At 45.1% G+C, this 16,016-nt stretch overlaps 1 protein-coding gene across 1 annotated transcript in view; it reads left to right on the top strand.

The window, feature by feature from the left end:
* LOC142582747 (histone-lysine N-methyltransferase 2B-like) overlaps positions 1 to 16,016 on the top strand; it is a 98,114-nt gene that overhangs the window by 54,128 nt on the left and 27,970 nt on the right. The window contains exons 21-26 of the mRNA XM_075692762.1: positions 3,466 to 3,682; positions 9,883 to 9,944; positions 11,275 to 11,412; positions 12,840 to 12,998; positions 13,202 to 13,322; positions 14,009 to 14,087. Of these exons, the coding sequence (XP_075548877.1) occupies positions 3,466 to 3,682; positions 9,883 to 9,944; positions 11,275 to 11,412; positions 12,840 to 12,998; positions 13,202 to 13,322; positions 14,009 to 14,087 (776 nt within the window). The remainder of the gene's footprint in view (positions 1 to 3,465; positions 3,683 to 9,882; positions 9,945 to 11,274; positions 11,413 to 12,839; positions 12,999 to 13,201; positions 13,323 to 14,008; positions 14,088 to 16,016) is intronic.

Below are 16,016 nucleotides of genomic sequence, written 5' to 3'. Positions count from 1 at the left end.
GATCGGAAAATAGTTCGATGTAGCGGAAATTCGATATACAGATATAGGCCAAAAAAGCACTCGCGATCATAAAAAATTGTGGCTTACTGATTGGAACAGCCGCGAATCACATAGCATGTGCACACAATATGAAAGCGCTTTATTTCATTTAAGAAAAACACTAATTTTGGGCTGCTTTTTCCTCTGGGAAATGAAGTTTAAAACACTAGTCTCAATCTTCTCGAGACTCCAGGTGCGAGAGCCCAGTGCCTTCCATTTCGCCGCAACAGCGCCGAATCAGGCTGAACACTGACGCCAGTTCAGTGGCTTTGCACGGACGCGTTTCTTCGAAAACACAGTTGCCCTCGTCGCTGGAATCGCCATCTTGAATGCCAGCTATTCCGGCCACAATGTCCTCATCAGCGAGGTCGGCTACCACTTGAACTTCGCTGTCAGCGTTAATGAAGTCATTAACAGTAACTTTGGATGGGACGGCGCCGGGAAAATTGGACAAGTCGCGGAACGTGTCCTCCAAGAACTCATCGTCATCTAAAGCTTCCGGACATTCATCTCCGGCTACTTCATGGCCTGCCTTGCCGAAACAGTTGGCTACTGTGGCCTGCTTCGCGTCGCCCCAAGCGCCGGTAATCATCTGGATCGCGCCGAGCAGGTCAATCTTGAGATCTGTTCCCATGCGGAGGTTTATGAGGAGCCATTGAATAAGTCGCTTCTGATAGCCTACCTTGAATGCCTTTATGATACCCTGGTCGAGGGGCTGCAGTCTCGTTGTGGTGTTCGGCGGGAGAAACTTCAATTCGATGTGCTGCAGCTTTCAAGTCGTTTGATGGGCCGAACAGTTGTCTACCAGAAGGCAAACTTGGCAGCCCGACTTGCCCAACTCAGCGTCCCGAGCCTGCAGCCATTCAACAAAAAGTTGACGTGTCATCCAGGCCTTCCTATTACAGCCGTAGTGGACGGGAAGCTGTTTACAGTTCTTGAAGCAGCGTGGTGACTTGCTCTTCCTGATCACAAATGGCCGTAGCTTGCACGAGCCGTCCATGTTGGCTGCAAGCAGCACCGGCAGACACACTTTGCTCATTTTACCACCGTGGCATGAGGTTCCACGAAGAGCGAGTGTCTTATTCGGCAACATTTGCCAAAAGAGACCAGTTTCGTCTGCATTGAAGATTTCTGCAGGCGAAAACTTCTCAATGATCTTCGGCCACTCCTCAGAAAGCCACTGCTGCATCTCCTGGCTGCTGACAGCTCCACTTTTGCCTGAAATGGCCTTTCCTACAATGCCGTGGCAGTTTTTAAATCGTTGCAGCCATCCAGTGCCACCGCAAAAGTTCTCTTCGCCTAGAGCCGTAGCAAACCATTTGGCCTTTTCGATTAACATCGGGCCATCCACGGGAATATTTTTCGCTCGAATTTCAAGAAACCACGTATAGAGTGCCTTTTCCACTTTGTCAAAAGCAGCAGGGCGCACACGACACGCTCCCGAGCGACTTTACTCACCTGCTTTAAACTTGATGTCCTGCTTGTTTTTTAACAACGTACTTAAAGTACTCCGCGGAATGCCGAATGTGTCTGCCACGGAGGACTTCTTTTCTCCATTCTCGACAAGCCGGATTACTTCAAGCTTTCTTGCAAAGTCCAGATTCTTCCTCCTTTTTATGTCCGCGGATGCCACAGCTCACCAGATGACCACAATCACACGCGCTACACACGGCACGTTGAAACAGAGGTACACACAACAAAACGCGCAATGCGCAGACAGTGCGGAAATGTTTTCCCCTGAGGACCGGACACGAATGTCTTTATGAAAAGCGCACCTTCCATGGGCGCGGCATGGCGCGGCGTTCGATATATTGAATGTCCGATGAAAATGGAATTCGATTTACTACGCAATTGTCCTATACTTTTACATAGTATTTTCAAGGGGGAAATCTGTGTGTTTGATATAGCCAATAATTCGAAATATGCGGGTTCGATATATCCGGGTTCGACTGTATTCACATACTCCTAATTTGAAGCCATTTTATAGCCTTACTACCTTTTCAGGCTCATAATTGCATCCTGTTTAGCAGCCTGCTGATGCTTTACTTCAACGTTAATCCTTTGAAACATCATTACTTGTCTGTGGTTTACTTGTTACTTTCTGCCATGGTGAAAGCAGTGAAGTACAACACCTGTTCCCTTGGTCTCTCATTTTAGCAAAGGCACGTAACATGGTTTTGGGCAGTAAATGCACACTTGTTCAATTGCTTAGCTTCAATTCGTCATTTAAGGGTTGTTGCAACGAGGCCACTCTTATGGACTTTGTTTTGTAATGTGATAATGATTCTTTGTGTCATTGCACATTGTATCACACTGCTTCCTCAAGCTCGCATCTAGTTGACAGAAAACCAATCTAGGTGTAGTTGTTCCTGTTTCTAAATTTTCATCAACTGATTTGGTTATGTGAAGTTTCACTGCATAGAAAGAGGGAACTGAAGAGGAGCTGCGAAATATATGAGTGCCATTTGAAACTGAATGTTTGCAGCCAGCATTGACAAAGAAGTGCTATGCCTATGTTACTTCATATGTCAAAATTGTATTCGAAAAAAAAGTCAGTTGGTGATGAAGTGTGTCACAAATGCACCTAAAATTTCTAAATTTTCATCAACTGATTTGGTTATGTGAAGTTTCACTGCATAGAAAGAGGGAATTGAAGAGGAGCTGCGAAATATGAGTGCCATTTGAAACTGTATGTTTGTAGCCAGCATTGGCAAAGAAGTGCTATGCCTATGTTACTTCATATGTTAAAATTGTATTCGAAAAAAAAGTCAGTTGGTGAGGAAGTGTGTCATAAATGCACCTAAAATTTAACTGTTGCTTTAGCTCCCCTTTTAGAGGATTCTTACTGAAATGCCAGCTCCTACATCTGAGCAAGCACCAATTTAAATGGTGGTGTTGGAACATGATAGTTGGTGTAATTTTAGTTGTGGAGCGTGGTATAGTAGCCACAATTTTTGTCTTGTGTGGAGAAAAAAAGTTGGTATGGGATGCAGCAAAGAATAGCCAGCTATGCCTTTTCCGATGCTATTCCTTTTCGCCCCTCTTCAGCGGTCAGAGCGACGATCAGTCCGCTTTATCAATGGGATCAGCTGCTGATGACCTGTGAACAAGAGTGACACAAAATCGAGCGGAAGGCATTGCTACAAAATTGCGGCCCAGCTCTGCTATTGCCAAAAATTGTGTCAAATATAACATAGGCTTTAAACATCGCTTCACAAACAAAATGCAAAACGTTTATGCAGTTCGCACTGAGCTAGGGGATGAAGGATTCATTGGAGTCTGTAGCTTTTGTGAAGGCATTTTGGTGGCTTGTAGCTGCCTCAAAAATTGTGTTTTGGTTGTCTTAGTCGTGGTAGGAAGCATTGCACTGTAGCCAGCACCATATTTGTGGCACTGTTGTACAACTCCTGTAAATACCTGCTGCAGCTCCTGGAGGAAGCGTTTCCGGGTTTGCGGCCCTCCCCACTGCCGCCCACGCCTCCGCACGAGCCCAGTGCACTGCTCGGAGCTCCTGGATCCCTTCTCCTGGCAGAAGCAGTGCTTCCCCCTCACGGGGACCACCTGTACGCCCAGTGTCAGGCAAGGCCCAATGGAACCGGACCCCCCGAACCTCAGCAGCCAGGACTGCTCAGGGACACGGCGGGTAAGATGGGGAAGTTGCTTGGGCACATTTTTTCCCCCCAAGTGGGCTTCTCTGCACTGCACATTTTCCTGTCTAATGGCGGCATCGGTCATCGTTCAAAGGAAGACGAAGTGTTAACTGCATACGCTGGGGTCTGTCCCCTGTGCATGGTTTCAGAGATGCATGTCTACATTTTTTCATGTCATTATTCGTTTAAGCAAACTGTGCTTGTACACGCAAACTGCCTCACAGGAAAGCTAGCTTTAGAATTATGAAAAGGGTTTATTCTTATGAGGTTTCGGGATGCATGCCTGCCTACTCTCTGCAATTCTTCATAAAGTTTGCAAGTTTGGGCTCCTTCTACAATATTAGAAAAATGCGTCAAGTTTTCTGAAAAAAAAAATTATTTTGTTTGCGAAAATTTTTGAAGCCCTTGAAAGATAAGGCATGGTGCAAGACGGCAGAAAACGCTTGCAGAAAAAAGAAATTGGGAAGCTACTTCTGCTGCCCTCTTGTGGCAGCGCAAAGTGCCGTATAAGACAGAGTACTTGTTTTATTCGGTAAAGTTCCAGCAAAATCACTGAGAACATAACTCGTCTAGAAATGTGTTTCTTGTTGACATCAATTGTAATTCGCTGCTGCTGGTCACGTGCTGTGCCTAAACGTCAATGATTGTTCATAAAGTGCATATGTAGCCCACAAGAAGCATGTGTGCTCAGGGCCAACATTTAAAAAAAAAGGGGGGGGGCTATTCTATCCCACCCCCTCTCCCTGTATTGTCAAGTTTTGGGGTTCTTTATTAATCTTATGGTTCACAGGTTGGCAAGTATGATGATGCCTAGGCACATTGAAGAGGCGCTGAAACAGTTTTTGAACATGAGAAAACCTTGTCGATCTGTTAATGAGGCTCTTGCGAACACGTGAGCCAAATATTATTGGATTGCATGTAGCAGGGAACTTGCAGTCTCGTGTATAAAGCAGGGAAATATCGCTTGTTGTCGCTTCCATAATGTCATCATGCAGCGTCATCGCAAGTAGTTGGACCCGCAACAGCTGTTGGCTGATTTTATGATTGCAAGAACATTCGCAGTAACACAATTATTGTTCATTTGAGTTAAATAAATTGAATATGTATGTGTCTGCGATCTCAAAAAGACAGAAAAATGATTTCATCCTTGCACTGCCGGTCTAAACACGGCAGTTGTGCATTGGTGCATCTGCTGTGCAGGCCTCCAAGATGGAAAGCGTAACACAGATACTGTGGACGCCGCGGCGTGCTGCCACAAGCCGTCTTAAGATGCATTCAACCTCTGGGTGGGGCCTATGGGGCATTGTGTCCTTGCACCCCCTTGCTGTCATCCCTGTGTAGCTTCCTGAGCAGTAATGGAAATGAAAGGAGTCCGAAAGCTGCTGGTCGGCCCGATAACTATGTTTGTCTTTGCTTGTGCTTGAAGGATTCGGAACATTTTTGGGGCAGCAGATTTGTCAGGTGACGTAAATCAATAGTGACGTCATTCTGTGATTAGTTTTTCAGGGCTATGATAAGTGTTTCAGGGCCCCTTTAAGAAAGAATAAACAAATTGAGAATTTTGCTGAAATACACTGAGTGGAGGTTTAGGTTTCTTCCCCGAAAGTAGCACTAGGCTATGCAAGAGACCTGTGTAGGTTTCTTGATAAGAAATTTTCATAGTTGAAGAAAGGATTGTGCGTATTCATTTATCCTAAAAAAGTAGCTAGAGATAAATTATTCTAATTGCTGGTGTGTGTAGAAAGCTTGCAACAGACCAGCTTCCATGAGGCTAATCTAAGAAGCCGGTAGCACATTGAAAGTCGACTCTTGCAAAAAATTCACTGCCCATCATTCTGCTAGTAGTTTAACTTGTACAATCAAAACTTGGTATAATGAACGTAGTTACAATGAAGTAAACCTAAAACCTTTCTTGCTGACCTTTGCTTGCAGTGAAAATTTGCTTGTAAGGAATATTGAATACAGTCACCTTAATATAACGAACCTCGGTTTAATGAAATTTGCGATGTAACAAAGTACTGTCATTTCGTAATCTTAGTTCTATTGAAGATTGTATCCTTTTTCGTGTGTTAAGAAAGTAATTTCGTGGCATGGTTTTGATTTAACAAAGTTCTTGGCCATTTCATACATTTGCTTGCATGTGTAGGTAATAAACCTAGCAAAAAACAATAAAAATGTCAGCTGAGGCAAAAGTTATCCGCAAGCGCCCTACTGCACGAAAAGACTGAGTGGCAAAAACGATGTAGAAGCAAGTGCGCTGGGATATAGTATGTAGCAAACACTGCTGTGCCATACCTCGCATTGGTAAACAGCGTGTGGAGGCCATTGGCAAACAACGTGTGGAGGTGTGTGGCAGTTCATAGCGCTCTGAGAAACACGAGAGTTGACGATTCCTTCAGCGCAAGGGGAATGGGGTTGGGGATGCTGGAGACACGCCTATCTACCCTCTAGCCCTTGCGGGCACCTCTCCTCTGCTACCTTTGCTTTGGCTGCACATGAGTGTCCATATGGGGGCCACGCTCTGTCTCTTGGAAGTAAACCCCGGCAAGTGCAAAAGGGCTAGCCTGGATGGTTGGTGCCTTGATGCACATTGTGTTCCCACATGTCTCGTGTTGGTGGTTGCGTAGTGTCAAGTTTTCGAGACGCAGTGCAAAGCGTTTGCTTGAGTTGTGACAGCGAGTGTTCATGGTCATTGAGTGAGATCTGTTCATGTTTGCCTGAGTGTGCTTGATATCTATAAAACTACAAATATTACCTTGCGTAGTTGTCTCCGCTATCGTCATCAATGCTCCTGCTTTCTTGCAAAACTGGAACATTTTCTAGGAAAAATATTGGTATATTTTTACGCTTGTGTTTTTAACTCGTTAGCGTGGAGACTAAGCGGGGTCAGCCATGGTGTCCAAAATTTACAGTGTTGCGCAATGCAATGCACGCAAATCTCGGATGCCAGGAACCACGCCGATGCATTGCTCTCAGTGCGATTTGCACCGTGGATGCTGGTGCTCATAACTGCGCTATTACAACCCGACCTTATTGCAATTTTTTTATAAGTACTTATGACAAGATACTATCCACCAGGAATGTTCTGTGAATTTGTGAAATTATTTTTGCTGCTGAAGCTAAAGCTTTGATTTAACGAAACTCGCAATTTGACAAAGTTTTTTCATTACAAGTACAACTTCGTTATACAGTCCAACCTCAGTATATCAAACTCTGATATATCAAATTGTTGCTTATATCAAACACTTTCTATATCACCTGGAAAATTGGATGCGTATCTTATTTTTTACTTCGAACGGGTGTCGGACGTAAGACGGATATATCGAACTCTGCCACCCCAGACCATGTGTGCTCTGTTGACAGGCGGCAAGCTTTTCCGCAACACCCTCGAAGATAGCGGTGGCACAATGGGCGTTCCTGACTGCGGCGCACTAGCTACACAAATCGATTGCGCCGACGGTGCCATTTGAATGTAGCAGCATACGCAAACTGCAGCTTGGCTAGTTAGACAACGTCAACGACGCATTGCATTTGCCGCACTGACTCCTCTGTGCCATGCTCTGCACCTGCTGTCCCTCATGAAAAACAGTGGTTTGCTTCCACAAAGACGCGTGGCAGCGTGCGTTGACTGGGTTCACTCATAGACCCCATGGCAGATGCAACTTAACCCTTTGAGGGTAGATTTTAACGCGACAGCGTTAAGGAGCTCGTGTCGCAGAAAAGTCGGTGTCGTCGGCGTCGGCGGCGTTGGCCGTGAGCGATAAATCCCAGCAGGCACTTCATGAATAAAAAACAACTTGCAAGATGGGCTGGGTGGGAATCGAACCAGGGTCTCCGGAGTGTGAGACGGAGACGTTACCACTGAGCCACGAGTTCAATGCTTCAAAGCGGTACAAAAGTGCCTCTAGTGGTGTTGCCTTAGAAACGAGCTGTTTCTAAGGCTCAGGCGTGCGTCGCTTGCTCAGGCGCACATTTTGTTGTCGCGCCGAACGCTGCGTTGCTCGACGCTCACCGCGTCCGATGCGGGGCGCGTAGTTGCTGCGCCGTAGCCCATTGTCTTACACCCCTTGGCGGGTCGACGGGAACGCTGTCACGTTCCACTCTTGAAGGCGAACCTTAAGCGTCCTCCAATTTTTTTTTCGCCACATGCGACTGCCCAGGGTCGATTTTTTTTTATTGCAGATTCCAATTCCTCTGAGGGACCTATTTCGAAAAAAAAATTACTGCAATTTTTCTGAGGTGACCGTAAAGTGAGAAAAAGATAGTTTGCGTTGGTATATATGTACTGTTTATTCATGAATAACAACAATAAAGAAAGGAAATAAACTTATGAGAATTAAAAATTTTATGCATTGCTATGCACAGAGTTCAGGGCTTAGAATATGCGCACACGAGAATATTTTGCAAGTCTCAAGTGTTCCTGCTCTTAGACTAATATTTACGTCCATAGCTTAATCGAACTACGTAGGTGAGCGCACTCAAGAAAACTGTGTGGTTGTGTGCTCGTCAAAAAAGCAAAACATGTGACAAACTGCTTATGTTCATCTTATCGCCAGCCAGAGGCAATTAGTTTTCGCGAGTCTCCAAAAAAAAAAAAAAGAAACGAACGCAAGAAAGAAAACGAAGCGCATGCACGGCGGTATCCTTCCTATGCGCACGCCTGTGAGCACTAAACGAGCGAGAAACAGGCGGTCGCCCTTTGAGTGATTCGTAATGAGATAGCTATCAGTTTTGCAAGTGCAAGAAGCCGAAACTGCCTGCGGAACAAAATTCAAATCGCCGCCTGCCCGTGCGCACGCCAATGCGTGAGTGGTGGTATATAGACGCACCGGAGCAAACTAGCCCTAAAACAAACCACGTAACGAAAACCTAGAGAGGGAGGCACGAGAAAAAAATTCCCTGTATTCCCACATAGTGGCAAGACATGCCACGAAAGAAAAAAATTAGGAAATTGGCGTGCTTTTTAAACGTACAGACAGCGCCATAAATATACGGCATCAACCATTTTGGACTTGTTCGCGGCGCCGTATATTTATGTCATTTACCATTGACAGTGTTTAAAATTGCTTCGATTGACAGACGTGGAGAGAGAGAGGGGGGGGGGGGTGAGAATCGTTATAGAATAAAACAAAATTTGAGGTCCCATGGTTGGGGCCCCTAGTGCAGGGCTCCACTGGCGTGAAGGCTCGCTGAGCTTGGTCTAGGAGAGCCAGTTGGCTATCCTGATCCTCGTTCGTAAGCCACACCTCCCACTGCCTGTTAAAATCTTGTGTTTTTAGTTGTGTGGAACTTATATGTGCCGGACTGTTTGGGTACATCCACATGCTGTGCGGTAACGTCTGGGCGCCACCGCACCACGGGCGGTGTGTGGTACGTACAGCTAAGTGTATGTAGGTTTGGGTACATGTGTGTTTGAAGTCGGCGCCAACTCCTCGCCTGTTTACTGTTTAAATTTGGGTGTGGGTGCCCATATTGCCTCCGCGCCTGTCGTTGCTGTATCGAGAATGTCGCTGAGTGTAGAGGGGGGCTCGTCACTCGGCATGTAGAGATCGCAGCGGAAGTAGCGGCCAAATGAAGATGCTGCCGAGGTTGATCCCGCAAGCGCTGATTTTGCCCTGCTCCCAACGTCAGCTGAGGCTGTAGCTGCTTTGGCCCTTCTGCGCCGTTACTGCAGTGCAATAGAAGGCACCGGCTTATTGTGGATCGTTTAGACTATGTTGAGGACGCTATGGTTAAGCACGTGGCTGCCAATAAGAAGCAGGCTACACTGCTGCAGTGCTTTCAGCCAAAGAAATAAATACTTTGCGTGAAGCTTCAAGGGTGTATTTACTGTGCCATGATTGGTTCATTGATTGATTTGTACAAGTTCTTTACGCATTGTTTTACATGATATTATATATTGAATTCTGGCTATATCGAACTATTTCATGATCACCACGCTGTTCGACATATCGAGGTTTGACTGCATAGCGAAGGTATCTTCATGTCAGTTGTGACTTAGTTATAAGCAAGGCTTGACTGTGTGTTGTTGGTGCAACTTGGGTAAGATACACTTGCAGTGTTTCTCTGCCACAATGGTTGTGTGAAGAGCTGTGATTATCCTTGATCTGCATTGTGTATGTGTGTGTATGTGTCCATTCTAATTAACACGATAGTGAACTCATGAATGTGTTACATTTTTACTTGCTTGCAGAGCAAGGAGTGGACTCTCGGCAGTGTGTGCTATGTGGTCAGCCTGGTGATGACTCCTGCACCGTGAGTTTTCCTTCCCAATTGCACTCGACTTATTCAGCTCAGAGACTGGGGAACTGTGATAGGATGTGAGAGCTTGGATAAAGCCAACCGAATTATGTCTAAGCATTCTGTGCTTGACGCCGCAGTTCTGCGAGATTTGGAATACATTTTAAATGGCCCCCAAACCGCACTGAGCTCAAAGTTTTGTTGTATAGTGACAGCTTTCTGACCTATTTTCATGGAAGAAAGGTATGCATTAGAATTGGCTAAGTGTTCAGTCAAATCTCCATATAACGAATCACGCAGGACCGCCGAAAATAGTTTGTTATTCTGAAACGTTGTTATAGTGAAAGCCCCAAAATTAATCACTCCACCCATCAGGCCATCTGTTCATAAGTTGTCACCGTTTTAGCTATCCATGAAAATGTCGCTGTTGGCTCTCAGTTTGTGCCGTTGCTTTATTCCATAGATTCTGCCGCCACGCACCACTGAAGCACTGTGAGTGACGTGTGCAAAGCAGGCTCTGACGCTGAGAAAACTACTGACAAAAAGGAAGCTCCATGTCGCTTCTGCGTTTATGCCGCTCGTTTGTTCGCTTTCACATTCCTTGCCATGGACACTGCAACTGTCTCACTTGAGGCGGACACCTGAACTATTTAAAAGTGCAAGTGCGTGTAAATGATGCTGTCCAGGAGGTGCAAAGTGTGACTGTGTCGCATCCCTGCGACTACAGAGGTTACGTTTCTCCACGCGCGTAGCTAGCACAGCCACAGAAAGAAGCATGAAAGAAAGAGGCATTCGCAGGAAGAAGGGCGAAAGAAGGAAGAGACGTGCCTCCATTGCTAGGCAACACTTACCTAGGGGGAGCATGTGCTTGCAACATCCGATGCGCCATCGCACCTGGAATAGATTAAAAATATTCTCTCCTGCATTCTTTTCTTTCTTTCTTTTTTTTTTGAGCACTCTCTCAGATTTTTTTAACCCATGTGCCGCGACGTCCGCTTTCTGTGCCTTGTCTGCTAGCCTACTGTTTCAGCTGCCATGAAGGATACACGGAAATCTAGGAATCCCCAGATTTTGGAATATTAGCTCGTGATGCTGAGGCGCTGTTAACATAACAGAGAAACTGAATAACGATCGTTATTCTGAAATGTTCGGTATTCTGAAGTTCGTAGTGCTGAAGTATTTTTAAATTGAAACCAGAAGAAGTCAGCTGGGGATTTCTGAAAAGTTCGTTAATGTAGTGTTTGTAGTAATGAGATTTTACTGTAGTATTGCTCTTTTAAGTGTGGATCTGAGGAGTTTGCTGCAATAAATGCATTGTTGGTGTGTGCCATGCTCTTTCATGCAGAAGTCCGGCCGACTCTTGTATGCTGGCCAGGATAACTGGGTGCACGTCAACTGTGCACTCTGGTCAGCGGAGGTCTTTGAACAGGGTGATGGTGCTCTGCACCGGGTGCATTCTGCCATCTCGAGGGGGCGCTACCTGGTAAGTGTGGGTGGCCACTGTCGGCTAGATGAAAGTGTGGTGAGAAAAAAAAAAAAAGTAAGGAAAAGCAGTCAGAATTGATGCACTTTTGGTGGGCTCTGTGCGAGCTGCAGTTGCAAGTCCGTGTGACCTGGTAAATAAACACTGCAAAATTTTGTTGAAGACAGATCAGCTTTTTGGTAACCTTCTGAGGGCCACAATTTTAGGTTTGTGCCACCAATTTTTGCCAGATGTTTAAAGTATGCTTATTTGGGTGCCCAATACATAAAAAAGCCTCTTTTGTTTTACACATTTCTACGACTTTAACTAACCTGTGAGCAAGGCAATGTCCATCATGTTGGATGCAGGGTCTCTAGAGATTCTCTTTGCTTGGGCACAGCAGCTCGGCACTCCATATGCGTTTTTGTGTGCACTTTGTATTATGAGCGCTACCAAATGCTTAATATGGCTTTCAATGCATGCAGTACAGAATGATGTGTACATTTACCTTCTTTTTCCACTGATGTTGTGAAATCTGGTTATGCTTGTATAGTTGCATCTTGAGAGTTTTTTTTTGAGAAGGGAAAGGGTGTAGCTGCTACCGCGGTCATTTGATTGAAGCACGCTCCAGTTCCAACCAGCATTATGGCTCTCGACGAGGTCAGACCTGCTTGAATAGCCGTAGCACCCAGGAGCTTTCTTTGTGCAATACGCTGAGCATTTCTGCTTCTGCAGTTGCATTTTACAGTGGAATCTCGGGTGCCACTCACTTGCAATTTAATCGCAATTTGTATTTATAAGTTTGAGCATTTGCATGCCGTCACTTATTAGCTCCTGCGCATGTGGTCTGTGTTTCCTTTCTTGGGTTGTTTTTGCGTTGCTGTGTGTGTATTTGCAAAGGCCACAGCTGTAGTGAGCTGGTAAAACAGCTTCTGCCTGCTTTCTTCTTGTAACATATTTCTTATTTACATAAAGTGCACTAGACATATCAGTGTTATCACATCGCACATATCTAGTGCCAGTATCAGTGATGTGTAATAAGAACAGTCTGGCCCACTAAGTAGCACTACTGATGTCTGCATGGATTGGTTAAATTGCACCGAGCTGTGCTTCTAATCTTGTGCATGTCGCTTACTCGTGCGGACTCTCAGCAGGCATTCAGGAGGGTCTACAGAAAGTGTTGTTTGTATTGCTGTAATTATAGAAGCGCAGTGGCCGTGCTCGTCTGCCCTTTTCGAGTTGCAGTGTTGCTTCTAGCTTCAATGGCTACAATAGGTGGGATGATTTGACTAGCTGAACTCATACTTCAACGAAGTAAAATTAACTGTCGTAAGCGTGCACGCAGCATTTTTCAAACATGCAGTAAAAAACATTTCGGTAACTGACTTTTTATTTTGAAACTGCCACAAGATAGTCGCTGATGTGTACACTTATCTGACAAAATACAGCGCTGCGAGGTGTGTGGCATCGTGGGTGCAACGGTAGGGTGCTGCGTGCGAGGGTGCCCCGCCAACTTCCACTTTGGCTGCGCGCAAGCAGCGCAAGCCGTCTTCCAAGCCGACAAGAAGGTCTTCTGTTCCTTCCACCAGAGCAATGTCAACCAAGAGGTGCGTGTTACCGACTGTCTTTCCCAGCAGGGGCTGGCTCCCTGCACGGCTGAATCATGTTACAAAGAACACAGATACAGCAGTTATCTTTTGATTCTCTCTCTCTCTTGTCTCCCTGAAACTATGTTTTGGAGGTATAGGGGACTAGCGTAGTGCATTGTTCTGGATGTGTTGTGTGAGTGAAATGTGTTGCCCTTGTGCAGGTGGTCGAAGGGGACAAGTTTTCCGTCTGCCGTGCAGTCTATGTGAACCACCAGGATGTCAATCCCAAATGGCAGAAAGCCTGGGAGGGAACTCTTGCCCAGGAGATGACTGTCATTGCAGGTACTGTGATGCACACTTTCTTACTTGTGTCTTACACTTTGAGTGGTTTAATTCACGTTGCCTTAAATAACACTTTGCTCGTTATCGTTACCAGTCTAATTGTGCTCACTGATGGTTGAAGGTGTCTCCTGAACATTCACAAGTGCAGGGCAAGTTTGGTTTACGCAAGGCAGAGATGATGGGGAGATCTCCGTGAAAGTCCTTTGTCCTGCAGTGCACCTAATTAAGTTTATGATGACGGTTCTTACTGTTAAAAAGCAGCGGTCAGCTTGAAGATTTCGTCAGTGGTGCAACCATTCACTAGAGCCCCATAGCCACCACAGCAACTCATAGTTACACAAAGGCGGCTACCTGCCAGCATTGTGAGATGCCTGGAGCTGCCACAGTACTGTTTCAAATTGCATGGGATTCATACATTTTTTTCGTTTTCCCCCTTCCAGAGATGTACGAAAAACTCGCCCAAGTGACCTGGGGTTCTGTTGGAAGGGGCAAAATATAGGCATTTCTTTGAACACAATCTTTACTTGTTCACAGCTTCACATTTTTGCATATGAGGCCCATAACGAGTTTGTAACTAGTAGAGTGAAAGCTAATGCCTTTTAAACTGTGCTTCATGGCTGCCTTTCTCTAGCAGACACTGTGCCATCTTGCACTTATGCAGTCTCATGTTGTATGTTCTCATACAGGGTCCATGACCATCGAGTGCCTGGGACACTTGACAGAGGCATCGGACCTTGAAAATGTTCTTGTTCCTGTCAACTACAGGTACGCCTTTTTTCCTGCTGTCACACTGGTCGTGGAAATGGCCTGTTATACGGTACTTGAATAACAAATTTTTTATTCAAATGGTGGCGCTGTGACCGTAACTTGCTTGAATTTTGCACTGAATTTGCACTGAATTTGGCTTGCCCTTGTGTTGCTAGTGCAAGAATTAATTGTGCGGTGGAAGAGTACAAGACACCGAGGTTATGAAGAAGCTAAGTTCTATGGCAGCCTCTGCATTCATTCACACAGGCATTGAGGGAACTGCGTACTTGTTTATGCAGCCACGTAACGCATAATCAGGCTGTAGGCCTATGTCTTGGAAGAGTGCATATTCAGTCTTGACATCCACATTGTAAAAATGTGCGCATGACGTCGCTGCCATTGCAATGTCATGTTGCCTTTTTGTCATTTTCTCTTTACACGGGGCAGCGAAGGAGAAAATTTTATTTCAAGATGAATGCGCTGAATATTATCAGTCAATCCTGACTAGAGGTAAATGTACAATTACTATCATCACGACTGCTAGCAGTCTTGCTAAAGTGTTGAGACAGTGGATGGATAAAAGCCTGCCGTTTCAGAAGGTGGAATAAGGGCAGTGTGGAAAGACACGGAGGGGAAAGAGCAACAGCATGGCACTCTTTTTTTTTTTTTACTTATTTCTTTTGTCCTTTATTACGACATCAATTATGCAAATGCTTTAGGCGTGCTGTGGTCATGCTGTCCCACTATCGACGATGCATTCACTAATCATGCGCAGAAGGTTAGACAGTCTCCAGAGACGCCGAGTGCGTATGGCTGCAAAAGCAACAAAGCGGACTTTACGCATCATCAATGTGCCACTCAATCAACTTGATGGCTTCTGCTGCTGGTATGAGCGTTGTGTGTAAACACACTATAAGCACACTAGCAATCCTGCTGTGCTGCTTTGTGTATGCGCCAGTCTGAGCAAAATGAACAATAAACATCAAGCTAACTTTATCTATCTAGTATTTCACTGGGCACTGACTAACTCTGATGATTTCCTGTCGGTCTCATCTCATGCACCATGGAAATATGACACTTTCAATGCCACTGGCAACAACCCTCATCCTGCCAGCATTGTCAGATGCCTGGTAGCTGCCAGGGTACTGTTTCAAACTGCATGGGATTCATAAACTTTTTGCATTGTCCCCCTTCCAGAGATGTACGAAAAACTTGCCCAAGCGTACACTTCAGCTGATATCAAGACATTTATTGCACTGAATGTTATGTGTGACACCGTGGTACAAAATGCCACACTAAAACAAGAATTAAGTTAGTATAGACTGATAAAATATTCCTTCAAAATAACATTTTTTATGATATTGTGGTAATTTCTTGATCATTAAAGAAAAAAATGAAACTTAAACGTGTAACTTTTAATTTTCACATCGAAACCCCAACGAAGGTGTGTCAATGGGACGTTGATTTCAAAGTATTTTTTTCTTATTAGGGCTGTTGTGGCTCATAAAAGCTCTTGAAGCTTGGTAAACGTCATCTTTGGCTGTTCTAGAGTGCAGTGCAAGCACTCTAGAATACTCTAGATAGATTGAACTATCTCCAGGATCAGCCCACTCTAGTTGGTGTGCTGACCCTGAATACAGTGTAGAAGCAAATGGGTCTTTTCCAGGAGACAGTATAATGCATGCACATAGGTAGTGTGGTGGAGGTTTCTGCGTCTTGAGATTCAGTGGCGAGCAGCTAACCACTATGGTGCAATATGCTGTGCAGAATATATAATCAGTTGCATGGAATTTCTCTAACAGCTTCACGAAAGCTTCGCTTCTCAGATTTCCGACATGTGGGTTGGATCTGCAGAATTTTATTTTGGTATTTTAAAAGGATAATGCACTGATACAGCTCAACTTATTTTTCTGTTTAGTGTCCCTTAAAACTTTATTGCAGGTGGTT

Source organism: Dermacentor variabilis, chromosome 5, assembly GCF_050947875.1.
Source record: "Dermacentor variabilis isolate Ectoservices chromosome 5, ASM5094787v1, whole genome shotgun sequence".
In the NCBI taxonomy this organism is placed as follows: Eukaryota; Metazoa; Arthropoda; class Arachnida; order Ixodida; family Ixodidae; genus Dermacentor; species Dermacentor variabilis.
Note: the sequence above shows the minus strand (reverse complement) of the source record. Positions and strands in the feature narration are given on the sequence as shown.